The 22710-nt window shown below is 38.6% G+C and overlaps 1 protein-coding gene across 1 annotated transcript; it reads left to right on the top strand.

The window, feature by feature from the left end:
• The first annotated feature begins 1180 nt into the window (after positions 1–1180).
• On the top strand, positions 1181–11130 carry IMPA1 (inositol monophosphatase 1). Its single transcript, XM_058824665.1, has 9 exons — positions 1181–1341; positions 1441–1522; positions 2857–2990; positions 4899–5003; positions 6249–6294; positions 6438–6546; positions 7256–7364; positions 8788–8939; positions 9366–11130. Exons 2-9 carry the CDS (start codon positions 1460–1462, stop codon positions 9482–9484), a joined length of 837 nt encoding a protein of 278 aa, XP_058680648.1. The 5' UTR covers positions 1181–1341; positions 1441–1459; the 3' UTR covers positions 9485–11130.
• The last annotated feature ends 11580 nt before the right edge of the window (positions 11131–22710 follow it).

The raw sequence follows: 22710 nt of genomic DNA, 5'->3' as shown, positions 1-22710 counted from the left end.
AGTCAGGCTTGGAAAGTTTTTTCCTCTATATGATTTTAATTAATATTGAAGATGCATCAGTTGCACTGCAAATTGCTTTCAAAAACCGCTGAACTCTGTGTACTCGCCCTCCGTGAGGGTTCCGAGGCAGTGACACGGGTGTCCCAGAGATGATGTGGATGCCCCGCCCCGGGAAGGGAACAAGGCCCGGTTGGATGGGGCTCTGACAACCTGGCCTAGTGCAAGGGATCCCTGGCCACGGCAGAGGCGCTGCTTATGATCTTGTGAAAAACGCCAATCACTCGTTTTTAAAATTTTTAAAAGTTTAATAGTAATAAAATAGTTAAAAAGAATAGTAACACAATTAGAGTAATAACAATTTGGACAAATTAAATTAGGACAATATGAGACAATAAAAACAAAGAGTTATGGACGTCCGGGTACCTTTTTCTGGGCATCACGAGCCCGAAAAAGGACCCCCGTTAACAAAGGATTAACCCTTAAGAACAATAGCTTGTTGCATATTCATACACTTCATACATGATGCATAAATTCCATTCAAACACAGGATTCTGTCTGGTCAGTGTCAACTTCTTCCTTCTAATCCTAACAGCGCCTCCAAGCCGGGAAGAAGTTGGTTTCTTCTGATAAGAAGGCAATAAATTCCCTTTCTCTGAAAGATTTAGGTGTCCTGTGGCTGCTATCTCGCTGCAAGCCCTTTCTGTTAAACAAAGCATCCTACATAGCATCATTTTTATTTTAACAATTTTTATAACCTAAAACTATATTTAACACAGTACTTAAGAAAATTAATACAGCATTATTTTCTAACACAATACATATAATATTCATTTTAATATTTGCGAAAAGCCAATCATAAAATACATGCATTTTTCACAATCTTTAAACCAACTTCCAACCCAAGCCATCCTTTCAATTCTATGATAAACTTCAATCGCGTGCTCCATGGGAGAGCATTTACGGTATCTCCGCCCTGCCACGTCTAATTAACAACAAGAACTCGACATCAAAGCCTAATTTCACCACCTCCCCTGTACATTTTGACAGCGCCGGCGCCGAGGCGGCCTCGCCCAGCCCCGCCCAGCCCCGGGCTCCCTCACACGCAGGCGCGGGCGCCACCGAGCGGCGGCGGAGGGGGCGGGCCCGCCCGTGGCCTCGCGCGCGGCGCCTGCGCCCGGCGGCAGCGGCGGCGGTGAGAGCGGCGCGCGGCGCGGCCGCCATTTCGGGCGCCGTGAGGGGCCGCGCGTCCGGCAGCGCTCGGGACGCGTCCGGCAGCCCGGGGCGGGCCGGGGCGGGGCGTGCGCGTTGCCTGTTTCCTCCTTGGAGCAGTACTTAAACCAGGTGAAGGAAAAAACCACGAATTTGTAAAAATAAAAAAAAAAAAAAAGAAGAAGAAAACAAGCCCTAATAATTTTTGGTGTTAATCTTTCCTTTTGCTAGGCTCTTTATCTCTGGAAAGATGGCAGATCCCTGGCAAGAATGTATGGATTATGCAGTTGGTTTAGCAAGGAAAGCTGGGGAGGTATGTATAAGCTCTTTATAAATAATAAGGTGATTTATTGAGTCTAATATGTATATACCTTCTGAAGGAGGTTGATGTTGGAATTTCTTTTGGGTAGTGTTTTGTCAAAAACCTAAATGGGCAGAATAGTTTGTGATGTTCAAGTACAAGATTAGAGTGTCTTTTATGTTTGGAAATCTGTTAACTCAAGAAAACAACTTTGCACTTTTCCTTGCCTTGGAGTCCGATTAAAGACTAAGGAGTAGCTTCTGTTCCTTGAGTTTGATTTAAAAAATAAAATTCAGAATTGTGGTAAACAAAGAGCATGTCGATTTTCGCCCTTAAACTACTCCTGTCTGCGATATTATTTTACCACCTGAAAGCTGGTGACAGTCTTTTCTTGGGGACACCTCAGTGAGCTTTGTACCGGGACTCGTTGATGGTACTCAATGCCATATTGTGTTCCCTCTGTCCTTGGAGGTGTCCAGGGCCAGGCTGGACAGAGCTCTAAGTCTGGTCTAGTGGAGATGTCCCTGCCCATGGCAGGAGAGCTGGAGCTAGATGGTCTTTTAAGCTCCTTCCAACCCAAACCAATCTATGTTTGTTTCTCTTTATGAAGACTGCTTTGCTTCTGTAAATAAGAACCATCCCTTACAGTGATGATATTTTGCCATATGAGGTGTGAGATGGCTTAGAACAAGAAAAGGTTTGTACATCTTGGCAAAGCCTCAGCACAAGTGGTTACCAAATGTTTTGGTTCTTAGTAGTTCTACTTAGTACATTTGAAGGCTGTGGCAGGCAAACAAGATGGCACATGTAACAATTCTGTCCCCTGGAGCTGCAAAGTCTGTGGAACATTGTCTCTGCAATGCCTCATTTAATAAAGTCTTCCCTCAGAAAATCTTTCTGAGTTACAGTGAAATAATTCTGTGGGCTGTGTGACATGGGTTCTTGCTTAGGCTGATACTGACAGTTTTAAGATCATAAATGCCAGGTCTGGCTAAAAATACCTGACTTGAGCTCAGTGTTAGGTGTTTTATTCAACTCTGGTATTTAAATTTGTAAATCTAAAATTTGTCCTTACAAAAGGGATTCCAGTTGCATCTACCTGGAGATCTTCCTTTTGTACTTAGATTTAAAGCTATGTAAAACTACGTACTGAATGGGGACTAGATATGCAAGTGCCAGCTCCTGCAGTTAAATCCAGGTTATGTCACTGCTTGTGTTTTGTGTGTGCAGTACAGAAAATGATTGTAAAAATTATGTTAGGTTTTTTTGAAATATTTATTTGAAACCTAGTATTTTCCATATTGCTAACAATGAAAGATAATTTTTATTTGTTTTTGTTTCAACAGATAATCCGTGGAGCACTCAAAGAAGAAATATCTGTTATGACTAAAAGCTCACCTGTAGATCTAGTGACAGAAACTGATCAAAAAGTAGAAAACTTCATTATTTCTTTGATAAAAGAAAAGTATCCTTCTCACAGGTATGGCTTGTTGTATGCTTTTGACAGAAGAAAAATTGAAAGTTTATGATTTTGCTTGGCAGAGTTTTATTGCAGCTGGCATGCTGGCAAGTTGTAGCATTACCTTCAATAAATTAAGTATTTTAGAGTAGTAGTGGGATGAAGTTTTGCCCAGGGCTGTAGTAACAAAACAAGGTGTCCCCAGGTCTACTGTCATGAGACAAAACTTAGGCTGAAAGTCAATTCCAGTTGGGAAACTTCCTGGTTATTGTGTTGGAAAGTGAAAGGTGGCCCCAGGAGACCTAACCCCCAAATTTCTTGTCTTCTTTTGAAACTAGTGTGCCTTTGCTGTCTGTGTTGGATGGGTCCTGTGGTAATGAGTGTGCCTTTGGCAGATCTCATACAGTTTTACAACATAAAACATCCTTAAAAGAAGACAGGGTCTTCTTCTGCGTGACAAAAAGACTGTCATACAAAATACTGGTTTTCTTATTGCTCTTCCCCTTTTTTCCCCTTCTTCCATCTCCTTCTTCCAACTTTTTTCCCCTTCTTCCACCCCCTGAGAAATGTACTCTTGAAGGGTAATCTGTATTTTGCTTACATGGGTCTGTCTTTAGCATTTTGACATAATGGCTCAAGCTCAGTGCAGTTTCCTTAAAGTCAGTTTGCTAATTTTTCTTTCATTTTCTTGGAGATTTTGTTATTGTAGCTATGTAACATGAAATGTAAGAAATTGATAAAGAACTGGAATAGCTGAGGTGGTGCAAAAGTTCAGCAACCAAATTAGTGTAAGCATATAGACTTTGTGGAATGACCTTGAAGTAACAGTTTCTGTGACATTGATTAGCATTTCAGAATATTTTAGCTTCTTTTTATTTTAGGTAACCAGTGTCACATTAGACATAATGGTGCTGAACTTTCTAGTGAATTACTCATCCACCTATATTCAGTCTTGTTTTTCTGAAGGTCTGCTGCTTTTTGGAAACATGCTGTTTCTCTCTGATTAGTCATCCTCACTTCTGTAGTTAATCATAAAACTCCCAGTCAATATTAAAGAGACCTCATCTGTTTCCTCACAGCAGTTATTTTACGTGGTTTTGGAGGAAAGCGTGTGTTTGCTGCAAACTTTTCATAGGTTGAGTAATGTGTGATAAATTGTGACAACCTGCAAAAGGCCTCAAAGAGAATTCCTCCCACTTAGATTCATTCTAATAATTTTGCAGTCTGAAACACTTTTCTGAGTAGCAAAACTTGTGGAATTTGGGATGCTGTGTCCTGGGGTTTAGTACTGTGGCTGAGCATGCACTCACCCATCTTCTTCAGGAACTCTGGTTTGAATTTCATCCCTTTATCATGTTACCATTTTGTCATGCTTGTAAAACTAAACTTTTGAGATTAACAACTTTCTGTCAAATTTGGGTTGAAATCAGTCTTCAAATTTAACAGTTGCTGCATGTTCTAACAAGGTATGTAAGACCACAGAGACATTCTTCACTGAAAACACAAACTGTAAAATAATGTTGTATAGCACAAATAAGCTGAAAGGTGTAAATAGTTATAGCTATTTTGAACAAAATTTGATGATGCTGTTATGGAAATAAGTTACAAAAACATCAATGTTCTGAATTCTAAATTCCGGTATTATTCTAGTATATTGTGAATGCTAAATTCTGGTATTGTTTCTATGTTGAAACACAAAATTCTTTTCCCCACATATTGTGCTTATCCTTGACATCATAAATACTAATGCAAACCTGGTCAGATATGGTTGGTGCTTTCTGGATAAATACTGTATTTGTCAGCTTTCTGCATATGATCACTGGTGATACTCAAAGCTTCATCTCACTTTTAAGAATTTCAATGTCAAGGACAGTGTTGTAATTCAGACATTTTAAACATTTTCTGTCTTTAAATGTGTTTCTACTCTAGCTTTATTGGCGAAGAGTCTGTTGCAGCTGGAGAGGGCAGCATTCTGACAGATAACCCCACATGGATTATAGACCCTATTGATGGAACCACCAACTTTGTACACAGGTCCACCTTTCATTTTTTTTATGTTAGCAACCTCATCTGATTACCCTTTTTCTTTCTCCAGTTCCATGAAAGTGAAGTTGTTTTTAATTTTTAAACAGTTTTAAAAGAGATTCTATGAACTTGTTAATAGTTACAAATTGCTGCTTATTGAGAGCCATTGGGCAGTCTTTGCAAGCATTTTGATATTCCTTTGAGTGTTGTAATAGTCTTGCTCTGTTACCTACATCACCTGTTCCATACGAGGCCTGTATTATATAGCAGGGGTCAGCAGCCTTTGGTATGGATTTCAAAGATAGATGTGCAGATTTCAACAGGAGCAGGATACAGAATAAGAAGTTGCAGCATCTTCAGAAAGGGAGTAACAGCTTCAGGTGCTGATATCTAAGAAATTTCAAATCCATTGAGGTCTAGGAGCCCCAGCTATGAAAGAAAGCAGAATATCACCAGTAATTACCAATGGTATTTCACACCCAAGATGAGGAGGGGACTTACAGTGTAATGCTGAGAGCCTATTAATTACATCTTTTAAATGTGATAGATTTTGGCCCCAGTGAGCTTTTGTGTGTCTGCTTGATTTCAGTTTTGAAATGACTGCTGCTGTGTGCACAATGGCTTTGAAACACCTTCTGAATCCTGCTGAATAACATGTTCAGAAAGTTATAGGGAAAGAACCCATTCTGCTGAATCCACAGGCTTAAAAGTTGGCATTTTTTGCAGAAAGAATAAAACCAAATGTCTAGGAATTGAAAAAAAAAAAGTAAAAATTAATTCATTAGTTGATTGTTTCAAACTTGGACTGAGATGCAATCCACCATGTCTTACGTAGTCCCACTCTCTTCACTCTTCCTGCATTCTTCAATATCTCTCTTTGTCATGGCTTTGGTGGAGAAAGGGGAGGTGGTGGGAGAGCTACCTTGGTTCTTTCTATGAGACCATTTTGGCCAGCTTGTTCCTTCTGAGAAAGGTTTGTTTGCATTCTTTGGCTGCAAAAAACAGTCCCTAGGCTAGGAACAGCTCTAACAGGAATGGCAGCCCCAGTGGGTAGAAAACTGTGTTTCAAATGGTAACCAGTGTTGTTGGCTCTATTGTCAGCTAAATTGTGCAAATTGCAGAAAACTCAGTTCTGTATAGTCCAAGTTTGTTTTTGAAATATAGATTACATTTAACTGTCTTTATTAAGAGTAAACATGGTAATGAAAGAAATTTAGTATCTACTATAAATTAGTGAAATGTTTTGTTTTGTAGGTTTCCATTTGTGGCAGTTTCAATTGGCTTTGTTGTAAACAAAAAGGTATAGTTTTTATTACTTAATATCTAATCAAATTCAAATTAATTGCTTGCTTCTAGTTACAACTAAGTTCTGTAATTTCCTATTTCACAGGAAATAGGAATAAAGGGAAAAACCCCAGAAGGTAATTTTCCTTTTTCTTGCAGATAGAGTTTGGAATTGTGTACAGTTGTATAGAAGACAAGATGTATACTGCCAGAAAAGGAAAAGGTGCATTTTGCAATGGTCAGAAACTGCAAGTATCAGGCCAAGAAGGTAAGCTGAACTGAGGAGCTTCTTTCTGGTAATTGCCAGATTGCAAGTGGGACAGGAGAAATTTGGGGCCTGGGCATATTGATATTTCTTAGCTCATAGTTTTGTTTTGCAAGACTTTCTTTGGCCATGGGCTGTCTAGTTTTAAGAAACACCTTTTATGTTCTCTTTGGTGTATATGATGTGATCTGTGCAAAATCAGGACTTGAGAATTGAAGATTTTATTTCCCATGTATTGTGGTTTTGTTAGTTTGTTTCTTTGTCTTTGATTCCCTATGTGTCTGCAATCTGTTTGAGATGTTTCTTTAGAGTGAAACAAATCTGCCAAACAATTCAGCTTCTCCCAGGTTGGTTTAAGTCAGTACCACTCTTCTATGTTTACAACCCTACATCAAGTAAAATCCATGCTTCAAATGACATCCTGTAATATCTGAAGACTTTTTTAATTTTTATAGCAATAGAATTCTGTTTAGTACTGGCATCAGTTAATGTATATGCTCAGTTGGAGCAGATCATTCTTCTTTAATTGTATTTTTTTCCTGCAATTTTCCAAATAATGACAGATTTTTATATGTTTGATATATGTACTATTTTATTAAGATACCTCATACTTTTATTCAGCCTTATAAGAAAGCAATGAAGTAAACTCTGCTAGTTACTGTGGCTATTTAAGTTGTGCTGTTGGAAAAGTGAGGTTTTGTTTCTTTTCCAGACATTACAAAATCCCTTTTAGTAACAGAATTGGGGTCAAATCGTGATCCAGAGGCTATAAAAATAATTCTTTCTAATATGGAAAGACTTCTCAGTATTCCTATTCATGGGTAAGGTACTTCCTATTTCTGTAAATATTTATATATGCTGGTGGTTAATATTGTAAATACAATAATTTTTAGAAAGCTTTGGTTGCATTATATTTGACACCTTAAATATGAAATACGATTTCAATGTTTCTGTCTACTAGCTTCCACAGAGAAACTGTATTTAACTTTTTCAAGCTGAGACATGCAACAGAAAATGCTAACAATCAGTGTTGGGAAGCAAAGCATGTTTGGGCTTGCAGGACTACAAAGTGTTGTATTTAGTAGTTAAAAAAATTAAATACAATTTTGTGCCTTTTTTTCCCCAAGATAAAACTGGATGAACAGAAGCTATATGACATTTCCTAATTTCCTTTCCTTGTAGTAATGAAAATTGTTTTTTATATATATATAAAAGACAAAAGTAGATCTCCCTTTGCTCTTTCAAAACTATACAGTTTTAATCTGAGTAGTTTAAATTGTCCATAAACTTCTCCTATTTTGTGTGCATTCCCTGCTTGTTCTTCTCCAGATAAGCCAGTCTACATTTCCACAAACCATCTTGTATAAAGTTGTTTTCAGTAGACAGTTCTTCATTACTCAACCGTATCTGTGTTTCTGATCAAACAAGTTTTATGCTGAGATTCTCAGGATTCTTGTTTTGACACTTAACATGTAGTTTTTTTCCTATTTTCAAAAAGTCTTGTGGTGTTGCTAAATGATTTATGCTAAGATGTAAGTAGGAAATACATTTTAGATGTGTTGTGAGTTCAACTTAGCAAGTAAGTGTGACTTTTACTAAAAACTGCAGGTATTTCAATTAACAGTAAACTGTACATTAAATTGTTATTGATAGCAGCTAAACTATTGCAAGATGCAACTTAAATCAACTTCAGTCTCAAACTATTGTTTACAAATAAAATGCCAGAAGAAACTGGAATTTGTGACACAAGGGTTTGGTAAAATTATCCAGACCAAATTTATGCTGTGTAATTTATTTTTTATGATTACTGTTAGAGGGTTTGGAAGGTCAGAGATGTTTACTGAGTATCACCAGAGAAACCAAAAAAAAAGTGTTCAGCACTGAAAAGTGTACATTCTCCTTGAATTCAGGCATTCAAAGAGCAGAATAGACTGTTACTGTTTCATAGGAAATGATCTTCCATAATATGTTTTAGTTCAAGAAATCATTTAAAATGTGTTTAAACAAAAATTTATTAACAGAATTTGTACATGTAATTTCTACAAATTTGCTGTATTTTGAAAACTCTCCAAAGTAACATTTCATTTCTATTTTTCACGTTTCACTGCAGCACTTCATCATGCTTGCTCTAGTTCAGTTCACTTCCATCATGACAATTCTGTGTTCTCTGTATTTTCTATTACAGACAATGTAACTTTTTTGCAAACTCTCCTCTGTTAAAACAACATCTTGTCTCTCCTGTAGGATTAGAGCTGTTGGTACAGCAGCTGTGAACATGTGCCTTGTGGCAACAGGTGGAGCTGATGCCTATTACGAGATGGGGATTCACTGCTGGGATATGGCAGGAGCTGGAATCATTATTACTGAAGCTGGTGGAGTGCTGCTGGATGTAACAGGTAAATGCATGGGCCTGCATGATACTCTCTTGTCCTTTTAAATGGCTGATGGGGAGCAAAATGTAGCTGAAATGAAAAGGCAGGTTCTTTTCAGTCCTCTTTTCAAGCTACCACTACTGAGCAGTTCCCAGCCTGTTAACAGATGAGGAATGGGTCAATTGTATGTTCTTGAGCAAGATGACAACCTTTAGTCCCTTGGCTGGACTCCTGGAAAAGTGAAGAAAGACAGTAAACATCCATTGAAGAGAATTTAAATGCAGCTCATATGAGATACTTGTTGTGTTAAATGCATTTTGTCCAGAGGAAAAATTTGATCCTAAATAATAATGTATAATTTACACTCAATTTTTTTCAGTGCTTATTTTCATACCAACTTTTAATTTTCTTCATACATAAACTGGTTGCTTTGTTTGCTTTCCTTTCTAGGTGGACCGTTTGATTTGATGTCTCGGAGAATAATTGCAGCAAGCAGTCGAGCTATTGGGGAGAGGATAGCCAAAGCCCTTCAAGTAATTCCTCTGAGAAGAGATGATGCAACCAACTGAGCACCAAAGCTGCACCATAAATGTCCTTATCTAATGTTGTCTCGTTTTCCCACATGGTGGTCGTGCTGCCTTGAATAGATGGTAGTCTTTCAGTGCTGGTGTGGCTGCTAAGTAGAGCTTTGAGGTTGAACAACATTCTAAGTAAGCTGTAACTGTTGAGTATTTTATTTAACATCACAATTAGATAAAATCTAGAAAAATAAGTAAATATATGCAACTAGTATTTTCATGTTTTATACTATACTGGAACACATAGCAAGAGACTCTTTGATGTCTAGATAAATAAAGATCACTAGTTCTGTCAGTGACAGAAACAAAACCCACTGTCCTAACACCGCATCATCACATCTGATCCTGAACCCAAGAAGATGAAGGCATTACTGTTTATGCAGTCTTTGTCTGGTCTCCAGTGTATCCATTTCCTTACCTCATTGCAGTTTTTATAGAGGTGGTTCACACATTTCCAAACCTGTTTGTTGCTTGTAGTTTTGGCTGCAATTTAAAGCCTTTATTACTTGCATATCATTGGTTTTGTAGTCATCATTCTGTCTTTCCAGTTGTAGATAGACACAATCTCTTTAGCCTCGTTTGTGGCCAGTACACTTGCAAATCCATTACAATTTCAAAAGTAATAGTTATTGTGCCAGAAAATATGTTCATCTTCCAGAATCAAGTTCTGAGCACACCTATCACCAAATGTACTTACTTGAAATTAAGATGCAGTATGATTTTAATTTTAATTTTGATTGAGTTGCTTCATGGATGAATGTGTTTCAAAGTCTAAGGAATCATTAAATCCAAGAGAGTTTTCAACACTTCAGCTGGCAAAAAATAAATAAGCCCACAGTCCATATTTTTTACATAATTTTCTAATTTTTTCGTAAGCTACAAAAGCAATGCACAACCAGGACCAGGTTTCCATTGTGTTTTACAGAATGTACACAGAGGAAGATGTATACCCGAACATAAAGGGTAGTGATTTCATTCTAGGTGTCAGTTGTTGTAAACTTTGAAAATTATACTGGTTCTCTGCATTTTTGTATTTAAGATTGTTTAAAAGCATCAGTGCACTGTTCAGATAATTAATGCACTTTAAAAAAAGATGTCACATCAGTTTTTAGACTTTTTTTTTGTGTTGAAAAGAAAGTTGTCTCACTGGTTGCTTAGTTAAGACACAACAGTGCTTTGGAAAACCTGACTTTATGTACTAATGTCCCACTATTTTTACTTGGAAAAATGATATATTGAATTTTCATGAGATTGCATATTATAAATGTCAGGTTCTTATGTCAGTTGATTTATGCAGATTTTTCAGAAACACGTAATTTGATGATGTACCTAATGCTGGGTGATTAATGTTAACAAGGTCAGCCTCCTATTTAAAGGTCTTCCCAAAAAGCCAGACTTAGAATTACTTTACTTTTAAATTCCTGTTGACAAGGATGTAAACCTTCTGAGCATTTCACTGTAACTTTATTGCTGTAAACAATATGTGTGGGATCATGGTTATTTTTGAAATGTCTTCTGTACCATTTCTGTGGCTTTTGTATAACAAAATCTGCATAACTTTATTTGTGAAATGGAGATATGTCTAAGAAGTACTTAAGATGGGAGAACATGTTAGAAATAAATACACTTCAGCAGCAGTGGCTTTAGCTGTGCTTCCTTTCTTAGCATTCATCACGTCCAGTGCTGTGACCCATCAGGCTGGATCTGGGGGCCTCAAACTGTTGGAGTTGAACACACTTCTTGGCCTCTGATGTGCTCAGGTCATAGAGTGTCATGCCTTTTGATGCAGGATTATGTGTGCACCTGCAGTTGGGTTTTGGAGTGAATATTTCGACTTACTCCACTGAGATCATGGTTCATTAATCATCTCCAACCTCAAACTTCAGACTCAGACTTTATGGGTTATCTTGCCAGTCATTTGTGCTGGAGGTCTGTCGGCTCGTTGAAGCATGTGGCTTTCTCATTGTTAGGTTTCCCAGTAATGTTATCTGAGGAAAAACTTGTTATGATTCTTATCTTGGCTCTCTTCACTCTTTGTGTTGGAAACTAGGCATTGTCTTCTCAGATACCTCTTCAATATATGCCCACTTCTTTTGTCCTGTGAAAGGACACTGAAATGTAATTATTAAGTTTAAAGACATTTTGTTTCTGATCTAGCCTGCAATTTTGACAAGTTTCTGTAATAAAACAGAGAAGTCAAGATTGCTGTGTATTCAAAATGCTTTTGAGAGTTTATATGAGAAGTGGTACCTGAATGTTCAAAACTGTAAGAGGTGTGGTTTTGTTGCTTTGAAAGATGGAGTGGCAGAATTAGTCCTCTTAGATATTTTTAAAAATAATTTTAAGATACAATTATATGTTTACAAGATAGCTTTTGCTGGGCAATGAGACAATTGGATAGGAAGGGCAGTTACCACAGATTGAACAGACTAACTGTCAGTGTCATGAATATTCCTCAGGAAGGATTGAGTGTACAGGAAACTTTCTTGCTTAGCTTTTCAGTGAACAAAGCAGGACTTCAGCTGGAAAATTCCAATGTGGTTTGAACCTCAGCTCTGAATGAAGAACACTCAAAATTTACAGGTGCAAGAAGATCAAGTGACCAGACTCAGCAACTGGAGTGAGTGAAAAAATTTTAAAAACCACTACTGGAAATAAAAGCAAATATGAGCAAATTTAAGCAGTCCTTTTGCTTTCATTTTCAGAATTTAAATGGGCAAACATTGTCACTACAGTTACTACAGAGCCTACTGCTCGTCTTAACAAAGGTCTTCAAGGAGGGGACTCATTTTTAGCCTAAAACACTGAAACAAGTAGTACTACAAAATGGGTAATAGTGACTTCTAGCACTGCTGTGTATGCAGGAGCCTTCATCTACTGTCCTGGCAATCATCCATTGCTGGTGCTCTCCATTTATTGATTTGCTGATCAGTTGTGATTGTTTCCCATGATGGCCTGCAGAGCCTTGCTCTAGCTGCAAAGCAGAGTATTCCAGTAGATGCAATCCTGCAGAGCTCTTCCCAGGGTGAAATATTGCCATAATCACAAAAGGCTTCAGGCTCCTGTCCAGCCCTCTTCAACAGCCCTGCAGAAAATCCCTCATCTGCCCCCCTCCCCTTATGGAATATGGACTACCCCTCATATCTGTGACCTAAAGCTGGGTTTAATTTTGCTTAGTCTAATGTCCATGGGAGCTAGGCATTCTGACTAGATATAAAATGCCATCTTGTGGCCTTGGTAATGAAGTATTTTAAATAAGGAACATCTCTTTCTTTTCCTGAGATTCTTCCCATCCTCTCAAAGCCAGCTGCTGATTCAATTCTATTCACTACCTGTGAGGGAGGTAATTCCTTCCTTCACCAGTCTGATCCTGTTGCTACAGTGCTGGCAGGCAACTCTCCAGCAGCACACTGGTTTTGGATCTACAGCAGCTGGCATGACTGCCTTTATTTGCACAAACTCCAGGCATCACAAGGATGTCAATGATGTGACACCTCAAGAGTGTCAGCCAGATCTTGTGAACAGCAAAATCCATTACACCTCTGGATCACTGCTTATCCAGCACCAACAGCAACAGTGAATGTAGTCTGTCACATCATGCTCCAGTTTGCACAATCTTCACACAAAGATCTGCAGCTTCTTAAAGGTCAGTGGGAGCTTCTGAAATGTCCTCAGTGGCCACTATCTGCTGTCTGTCTGCTAAAACAACAGGGCAAAGAAAATCTGACACCCTTCAAAGCTGTGTGCATTTGGAACAAACAAACTGGAGGACTGCGCTCAGCCGAGAGCACATTATGGCACTGTATGAAAGAGCTACAAACTCCTGCCTGTTTGAGGAGGAGAATGGATTAAAGAATGGAATGCTCTCTTCCAAAGCAAAGCAGAACTATTTTTCTAGCACAGTTCAAGCTATTAAGATGCTAAAAATAATGAAGAGTGTAGATCCTGTTCCAGAAGCTTATAGGCTCTTTTGATGGTTGGTACATTGCCTGCATACACTGTGGCATACTTTACTCTTGGTTTGCACAATCCCAGGGATGACTTTTACACTGAGGTGATTCTCTCTATACAAAAGTTGCTTTAGTTGGGAATTGGGCTTTCTGCACTCCCATTAAAATGGAAGGAAAAGAGGAAGAAAATACAGTAGCAATGGCTGTGCCACAGCAATAGGTAAGCCACCCTCCCCTTTTCATGCAGTGAAAGATTAAGGTTTGCGTTGTTATGTCACTCCTTATCTCAGCAGAGACTACGTTTACAACCATGTGAATAACTTCATTCAGAAGTGCTTGTACTGCAAATACTTGAGAAATAATTTCATAGAAGCTCTTCCTCAGCTTTGTGGTTACATCTTCCTCTGCTGCTGAGCCGGGAGAGGCGGTTCCGTGCTGGGTGTCCTGCCCGTGGATGCAGGCGCAGGGCGGTCTCGGGAAGATGCGCAAACCTGCAAAGAGCCGCGCCCCTCACCGCTCCGGCACAGCACTAGAGGGCAGCCGGAGCCAGGGAAACGCCAGGAGCGCGTTCTTTGCTTTAGAGAACATCCCCTTTCCCATGCATCCCCTCCACCCTCCTGCTCCCTGTAGTTATTGTATAACAGAGCTATTCGGAAGAACAATGCCAAAATTTTGTGAGGACTTTAGCTTTTTTTTTTTTTTTTTTTTTTTTCTGACCTGAGAAGGAGTGTGAAACAGTATTTGTACCAGCAGAATTAATGTTCCCTCCTTTTCAATATATGTTGAAGATTGTGTTATGAATCTCAGAAGATCAGAAATCAAAACTCTAAAATAAGATTAAAACATACAAGTCATTAGATTTTACTGCATTTAGGGATGTAATAATTTCCTCTGGGGTTTTTTGGGTTTTTTTGTTTGTTTTTTTTTTTTTTTTTTGCTGTCATAAATTAGGACATGTCTTTTTAAAAGCCTTTCCTTATGCCTACCAGATAATCTTCTGGGCACGCATGTATTAATCTTGTATGCAGATACAGCCCTGGAACAACAAACCCTGACACAAATAAGCTGATCTCTTAGTTTTGAGATACAACTGTTTTATTTTCCAAAGAGGAAACAAGCTCAATATTTTGCCTCCAAATGTGTTGAGATGATGTAAAGGAACATTAGTAGCTGTCTGCATTTTACCTGTACAATAGTATATTCAGACTATATTTTTCAGGATCTTCTCAACCATGGGCAGATAACACATCTGCTTATTTCAAGGCTTCACGGTCTCTGTGCTGCATCCTGTAAAAAGTTTATTTGTATTTATGACCTTGCCTACGAAGGCAGTGTCCTACATGTTAAGTGCCAATGCATTACTGACAAAAAGTTCAGTTTAACTCAATGTGTCTGTTGAGAGGCACTGCCTCCCACGAAAAGACTTGTCTCAGAAAAAGACTTTCCTGCCCTCCCTGTAACATGTCTGGCGGTGCCGTGCCAGGGCACACCACACAGGACATGCCCAGCATAAGGACATTACCAGGCACAGCTCCACAGGCTGTTGGGAAGGCCCCAAGGTCTCTGCTTCCAAAAAGCAAGTACTGAAAGGAGAGATGTGTCCTGTACTGTCTGCAATGCCCTTTAATACAGGTCAGGGTGAATTAAAATAAGTAACGCCAGTGAGGATCAGCATGGTATATTTCTTTTGTACTATGGCTTCTCTATGGTGTTGTAAGACAGCTACACTGTCCTTCCTTCCTCAGTTGCAAATTTCTCTTTGGACAAGAGAAAGGCTCCTAATGCTGTTTCTGGTGCTGGGGTTCTTGGCCAAGGACAAATAGCTGTGGAAAAGGGTTCCCAGCTGAGATGTGCTGACCTGGGGATGGCTGTAGTGTGCGATCTTGGGGAAGGTGGGAGAGGGACTTGGCCAGAATAGACCAACAGCAGCAGGGACACAAGGTCCTAGTTTGGTACCACTTTTTATTAGTACCTGCAGGGATTGTTTCTAGTTTTAGAAATGTCATTCTTTCCCAGCTCTCATAACAAACAGGTATGATGACATCTATAGAGGTATATAGAAAACCTCTGTAGGGAATTTCAATTTTCTATCATTTCTCCAGAATTAAAACAAGTAAATTCAGGTGTAAAAGTTCATCAGGATGACTTTATTTATTATTAATGGCATAAACCTCCACTTTATTGGACGTTTGCATTGGCCTATTGTAGGCAAACAATCACCTCACTACTGAAAGGTAAAAATAATAAAAACTCCCTTTATTTCTGCTTCATTATACTTGAAATTGTGGTTACAGTTCTTGACAGTCCTCCAGCAAAACACATTTAAAAGAGATTAATCGTTAATGTTATTAGAAGTTCCTCTTTCAATATTTATTTAGTTCTAATTAGCAATGTAATAGCCCTGTAAAAGTAAATTTTCCCCCACTTCATCTGTGCATCTTGTTCAGCTCACTGTGTTGAAATGGAATTCATAATGACAAACTGTCATAGCAGAGGGAGGTAAAAAGCTTTGCTTCTGTAGGTACTGAGATGTTAATAGCAGTTTCCACTGAAAGGAAGTGCAAGCCTGGACATAATGATTCCCATCAACAGTCATTTTGTGTGACTGACACTGAAAAACACTGCTATTCTGTCAAATGAATCAATTAGTAGAGAAAATATGTTTTCCACAGTACACATTCCAGTTCTGTTAACTTCTCCTATCTTTTATTTAAGTATCATGGAAAATTAATAACTAGTAGTTATTAGCCAGAAGTTATTAGTCAGAAGCATTTCTTTCTGCCAGTTGTACTTGCCAACTGTTAAGCCTAATACCTGAGATTTTAGGAAATGCCACTCCAATTCTATATTCAGTTAGTTCCTCCAGTTCAGCAGATTCTGTTATTAGTGTTTATTTCTTCTTCCCAAAGTTTTCATTGCAATCTTCAGTGCATCTCAACTGAAATCAAGTGGATTATGTCCCCTTGTTAATCCAGAGTAGAGAGCTGATTGTCTAGAGGTTTTCATTTGTTGGTTTGTGCATTGTTGTTGTTGGTTTTGTTTGGTTTGTTGTTTTTCTTTTTAATTCAAATGAAATAATTATAGACAAAATATTCAAAGGATTGGAAGCAGAGAGAGAAATCACAACCCCATTCCCTGTCTCAAGTAAACATGTTCTTCACTGGAGTTCCTTAGGATAGGATACCCTCCTGTCTTCCCTTTTAGAATGACACAACTTCAAGAAGTGAAGAAAAAAATTTTTAAAAAGGATGCAAAAGTACGTCTCTTGATTTACTTGAAATGAGCCCTAAATGCAGTTACTTCCAACTCCACACGTGGCTCTGTTCTAGAAGGGTCTGTACCTACACAGAGCCCTGTGGATCTGATGTAATCCATAGTAAAGCTTATATAGATTGAGCTTTCTGGAAACAGATATTTGCATGTCTTTAAAAAATAATTTTATTTTATCTGAACATCCAGGAAAATAAGTTATTAGTCAGTTTTTCCACAAATATTTAAAGCTATTTATTTGGCTTAACTTTCACAAGAAAAGGCACCATCTGCACAGAAGATAAGAAAGTGGGAGAAACTCAGTTACAGTTTAACCTATAAAGAGACTAATGATTTTCTAAAGTGGTATCAGTTACAATAAAAACCTCCAAATCCAATTACATCTACTGAGGTAATGTAGACAGAAAATCAAATAAAAGAAGACATTTTTCTGCTCTGTTCATCTTTACCTGAGCATGCTGATTAAAATATTTTTTTGTTTAATTTGAAGGCTTTTTTCTCCCCACTTGCTTCATATCTTTCAACGTATGCATGATGACACACACGGAGGCAGTGTCTCAGATGTGTGACTCTACCATTACAGTCTGTGAAAATTTATCCCTGGCATTTCCAAACGCAGTGCAGGATCTGTAAATCCACTCCCACCCGGCTTGTTGCAATCTCTTCTATCAATGACTTCAGAGACAGCATGAACTCAATGAACTCAGACAGCAACACCATCAACAGGATGCATTTAGTTTTGCAAAGGGCGTGTGAGGGAGGGTTGAGGGGGTGTCTTATGGTGGCAGAGATCTTTCAAGCTAATGATAGGACAATTTGCAATACCTTTCTGCTAGAAGGAAGATATTTTGGTAAACAGAAGATTCATGCAACAGAATTAGCTTGGCTTGGTTCAATTTTGGCTCTTAGTACACTGGCTTTTTAAAGCAAACACATTCACAGCAGGCACGTAGGTGGGCCTGAAGAGACATACAGCAGGTACTTTGTCACATTAAACCAGATTGTAGTTGATGCAATTTGAACTGATTAGGTGAGTGAAGGCAGGGGAGGGAACCTAGATGGGTGAGGTAGTTCTATGTGTAACTCCACTGATTTCATGTTGACACATTCAGGAGCCACGGAAATGACTCCTGGCAGCATGAGGAGAAAATTCTATGTTAAGCTACTAGATTCAATGCATCTGTATTATACATATTTATTACCTAGCCAATATCCACATGCATCAAGAGAAAAAAAGAGGTTGGAAAAGTTAAATTTCCTGTAAAAATTAATGTATAATGAAATTTAAATGTTTAAACTTTTACTTGATAAATGCTAATTTAACTTGTACCCATTAATTTGCTTTTTTTGTGGCCAGGCTAGGAGACCTTGAGTCAAATACTTTCTTCTGATCACCATCAAAATGCTTTACATCGCTGAGCCTCCATAATACATAAAAACATAGAGACTTTTATCATCTAGATTTCTCTGCCTTATTATTGGTTAGCACAAATAGCCCAAAAATCAACAATAGCAAATGGATGTGATTAATAAAATGAAGATACACATATATCAAGCAATAAAAATGATGATAAGCAATCAATCACTAGTAGATATCTGACATCAGGCAGATAATAGCAGCAGCCAGTTGTGTAGTGGCAACAAAGGGAGTATAGGTTATTACAGGTTATTACAAACATAATTAGTGAATAGATTGCAATAGAATATTTCTATGGGTATATAGTACTGGCTAGTATCAAGTGAATTAGACAGATTTCAGAAGGGGCCAAACTATCCCAAAGCAGAGGAAAAACTGATCCCAGAGAGCTACCCAACCATCCCAGAGGGGGTAGGACAATCTCCCAAAACTGTGCCCAAGGGAGTACAGTGCAATAACTATTCAAAGTTCTCCGTTTGGAGATGATCAGTGTCACTGAGCCTGGAGTCAGCCAGACATCCCTGGTGAGCATTCAAGTGCTCACTGGAAGTTTCTGTGAGATTTAACCTGTTTGGGAAAGAAAAACAAGTGAAGTACAGGAAGTACTTAGAGACAGTGGCTTCACTTTGGATGAAAATGTCTTTCAGATCATAGAGGCATAAGGGACTGTGGTTCATCACCACTCCAAGCAGCCAATAGATGCTGTGAAGTTCCATTTTTGCACATGTAGCAACCAAAAAATTATTTTACTGTTCCTGCTGTTTGCTGTTCCTTTAGAACCGTTTTATTTTCCCAGACTGTTTCCAGTCTTTCAGACAGTAAGTTGCTGTTACAGATTCTTATTTTGGGGCCTATCACTAGTGTCTCAGGATGTCTCTGGTTTACAGGTACACAGCTGTGCTTCAAATATGTCAGCTGCATTTCTCAAGCATGTCTCTCTTTCCCAAGCCTAGTACCCTGCATCACAGTTCCAGGCTGGCAGGCTTTCCTTTGTCAGTATTTTTCAGCAGAACATTTTCTTTTGCTCAGCAGTATTCATCCTGCCAGTTCATATCAGGACATGCAGAGATTTGAGGGTGCTGCTGGAGCAGAGCCCTCCCTCCCAGCAGGGAGCAGTGCACATGCTGAGCCTAAGGAGGCAACACTGACATTTCTTTTTAATAACTGGATCTGCTGAAGCTCTCTTGTTATACTCACTCATTGTAGTTATTCTCTCCGTGTTGCTACTGCTTCTCTTGATAAATGCCTGCATTTTGATATAGCCCTTTTTCTCCCACAACAAACCCTTTTTAATATTCTCTGCCATCAATGTTCATTCTTTAATTAACATCACCAGAGACTAATAGGTGTCTTAGCTATGCCACAGCAAAGCAAGAAGCTTTACCATGAACCACAACAGCAATGCTGGAATTTAATTATGATTGCAACTGCTGGAAATAAAGATAAAAGATACAGATGAATAGTGATCTTTACATACATCACAGATATTTGATGTGATAGAGGCTTTGATTCTCAAAGCTGTGAAAGTGCATTACTCCATGAATTAATGGGAGGGTTCTTCTCTTTCCAGAGTTAGGAAAAATTATTTTTATTGCATTTGCAGTCAATTTTTTTTCTTCAATTGCTTCTAACTACCACAAAAAGGAAGGGAGAGAAGAGTCAGAGTCAACTACAATTGTTCATCCCTGACGAATGTAGTGGGTTCAGTCTGAAAAAGAGTAGGTTTAGATTAGCTACAAGGAAGACATGCTTTACTGTGATGGGGGTGAGGTACTGGGACAGGTTGTCTGGAGAAGTTGTGGATGTCCCACCTCTGGAATTCTTCAAGGCCAGGTTGGATGAGACTTTGAGCCACCTAGGTCTAGAGGAAGGTGTCCCTGCCCATAACAGGGGTGTTGGAACCAGATGGTCTCCAGGGTCCCTTACAATCTAAACCATTCCATGATTTCATGTTTATTTAAAGTGTTATTACAGACCTCCAGTGACACAGACTCTGAAGGTGTTTCCTTCTCTTTGCGACACAATTAGAAATGTTCCTACCAATGTCTAAGATAAATCTTTCTAACACTCAAGCTCGTTACTTCTTGTTCCATTCCATGTGAGCACAGAAAACAAAAATTATTCTTATATCAAGTAGAAAGTGTAATTTAACCTAACTGACGACCTTGTGGAAAAACAAGTCCTTCAATTTTGACAATGAATCATGAAGAATTACACTTTTGCTTTTGATTTTCTTCTGGTTTCATCCTTCTTAATATCCCTGTAGGAATATTGAAAGGGAGTGTCAAAAGGCCCTTTTAAAGTCAGAACAGATGGCATAATACTCCTTCCTGATCCGTAAGTGCAATTGTCCTTTTGAAGAAGAAAATGTTGAAATTACATAATTTGATCTCGACATATAATTTGGCAAGTAACAGAATTTTTTTTCAGCAACCAAATACTTCTAATTAGTTTTTTAATTGTTAGTAAAGCACCTTATTCCCTATCTCCCCTCCAGTTCTTTTTTTCTTTTCCTGTATGTTCTTCACTGAGGTTGCTTCAGTCTGTCTTTAAATATCATTCTGAACAATTTATCAGCCATGCTGAAACATCAAACATACAAGAATTTTTCCTTCCAGGATCTCCCTATCCCATCCTTCACCTAGGCTGAAATCTTACACTGTTTGGACTTACATTAATTATGAGCAGACCTACAGACTGCTCATCATTCCACATTTTAAGCAAAAGCAAAAGAAACAACTGAATATTTTGGCCTTCTCCACATAAAGCTGTTTTGCAAGTGAAGTAGAGGCCTTTCTGTTGCTTGGTTCTTCCCTTCCTAAGGCTATTTAAAGCCAAATTTCTTGTTATTTGACATCTTCTTTCATGCCTTGGTCCTTTGGATACTGTCTGTAATTGCTCAAGCTCATTCTTCTTTTCCTGTAACTATGAACATGACCTCCTTTTTGTTTCTTTTTCCTCTTGAATTTGAGGGCAGTGATGAAATGACAGGGAGGCAAGCTGCCTCTGTGTTCTGTCTGATTGTTTCTGGACCTGTCTTTCCTATTAATCCTTTCTGAGTGACAGCCATTCTTAGCTTAATCTTCTCTCTCATCAACTTCCCATTAAATTTTCAGGATGAACTATCTGAATTTACTCAAATATACCTTTTTTAATTCTGGTGTTTTGCTTTCCTAGTCTGCCTTTTCTTCACCTCTTAACTGTGAATTCTCTTTCTTTTGTCCACATTTTTGCAAGACAATTTCAATATCAGATTGTCTCTACTGGTTATTAGGTAATTTCCAGAGTTAAATTCATGACAACTGAAATTTAAACAACAGAGATGAGAAAGTCTGTGAGAATTAGGCTCTAAAGTGCCTCTGAATGGCTGAATTAGAAATGTGCTTCCTTAATTAATTCAGCACACCTAGCAATACCACAGTCTGAAACTCCCTGGGGAAAAGTTTGTTGTAACCTACTATAATTAGATAAAATTTCTTTGATGAAGAGTATTAAGAAGGTTACATTAATTAATTGGTGCCCTGATCTCTAAAACGCAGGATAACATTTTTAAAAGCAGTCAATATCCCCTAACACATTAGTGGTATTGTAAGGCTAAATTTCATTTATCAAAACACAAAAAGTTTTCAAATTTATAGTTCTTTTGCATGTTCTTAGGAAGACAATTTAAATTTAACTCCAGTTGTTTGCAGTAAATTCAAGTCCAGTTGTTTAACCCTCAGGACCTGTGGTTGTTAGTGCTTAACCATGAAGGAAGGGGGGTTTCTGCAATGGTCTCCATCCTGCAGCTCCATTTCTGGGCCCATTGGGATGGCCAGTGCAGCTCAGCCCCTGCTCTCAATGTCTGTGTCCCCCCAGACATTTTTCTGCCTGCCTTGTGGGTAGGCAAGGTCATGCTGAGCTCTCAACCTTGGATCCACATGAAGGAAATGGAAGTTGCTCTTTTTCTTCAAAATGTAGCTAGATAGAAAACATTTTAAGCACTCTGCCACAATCACCAAGAACTGGGATACGGGGTTTGTTCTTCTCTTTGTGGGAAAGGATTAAAACCGCCGTTGCTCACCTTCCAAAGGGTGTGTAACCGAGGGCAGGGGAGGCTCTGCTTCACCTGCTGAACTTGTTCCATTGTGTGGAAAAGTTAAAGCTGACTGAGTCACAGAAAGTAAGCATGATTCTTGAGAGAAGCAGTTGGGCTGGAGGGTGATGCTCTTTCAGCCAAAGTTTGTGTTTGCATTTTACATGAAACAAATATTGCATAAAATATTGATGCAATCCTTGTGGCCAAACCCAAACCCACAGTTCCAAACTTCACTGTAAGGATCTAATTGCAATACTGTAAGTCACACTCTTGCTTTCCAGTGCAATTAAACTTTTTTTTTTCCATGTCAAGCAGGGCATTGCAAAACCGGAAAACTGTGAGCAACCTGAAGACAAGGCAACTGAGTGCAAATTGTGAGTCAGGACTCACTAGGCAAAAGAGGGCATTGAACCCAATTTTCCTCAGCTCAAATGAATGCTCCCCATCAGAGTGATTTCTAAAAAGAGTTTTTTCCTCCTGCCGGTCTGTGTTGATGAACAGG

Source organism: Ammospiza caudacuta, chromosome 1 (assembly GCF_027887145.1).
Source record: "Ammospiza caudacuta isolate bAmmCau1 chromosome 1, bAmmCau1.pri, whole genome shotgun sequence".
Lineage (NCBI taxonomy): Eukaryota > Metazoa > Chordata > Aves > Passeriformes > Passerellidae > Ammospiza > Ammospiza caudacuta.
The sequence above is the reverse complement of the archived record's forward strand: the minus strand, read 5'-3'. Positions and strand labels throughout refer to the sequence as shown.

Excerpts from the sequence above, each read along its gene's own strand:
- IMPA1 (XM_058824665.1), top strand. The coding sequence starts at position 1,460 with ATGGCAGATCCCTGGCAAGAATGTATGGATTATGCAGTTGGTTTAGCA. Across the intron at positions 5,004-6,248 it reads ACCACCAACTTTGTACACAG|GTTTCCATTTGTGGCAGTTT; the intron begins GTCCACCTTTCA and ends TTTGTTTTGTAG. Across the intron at positions 7,365-8,787 it reads CTCAGTATTCCTATTCATGG|GATTAGAGCTGTTGGTACAG; the intron begins GTAAGGTACTTC and ends TCTCTCCTGTAG.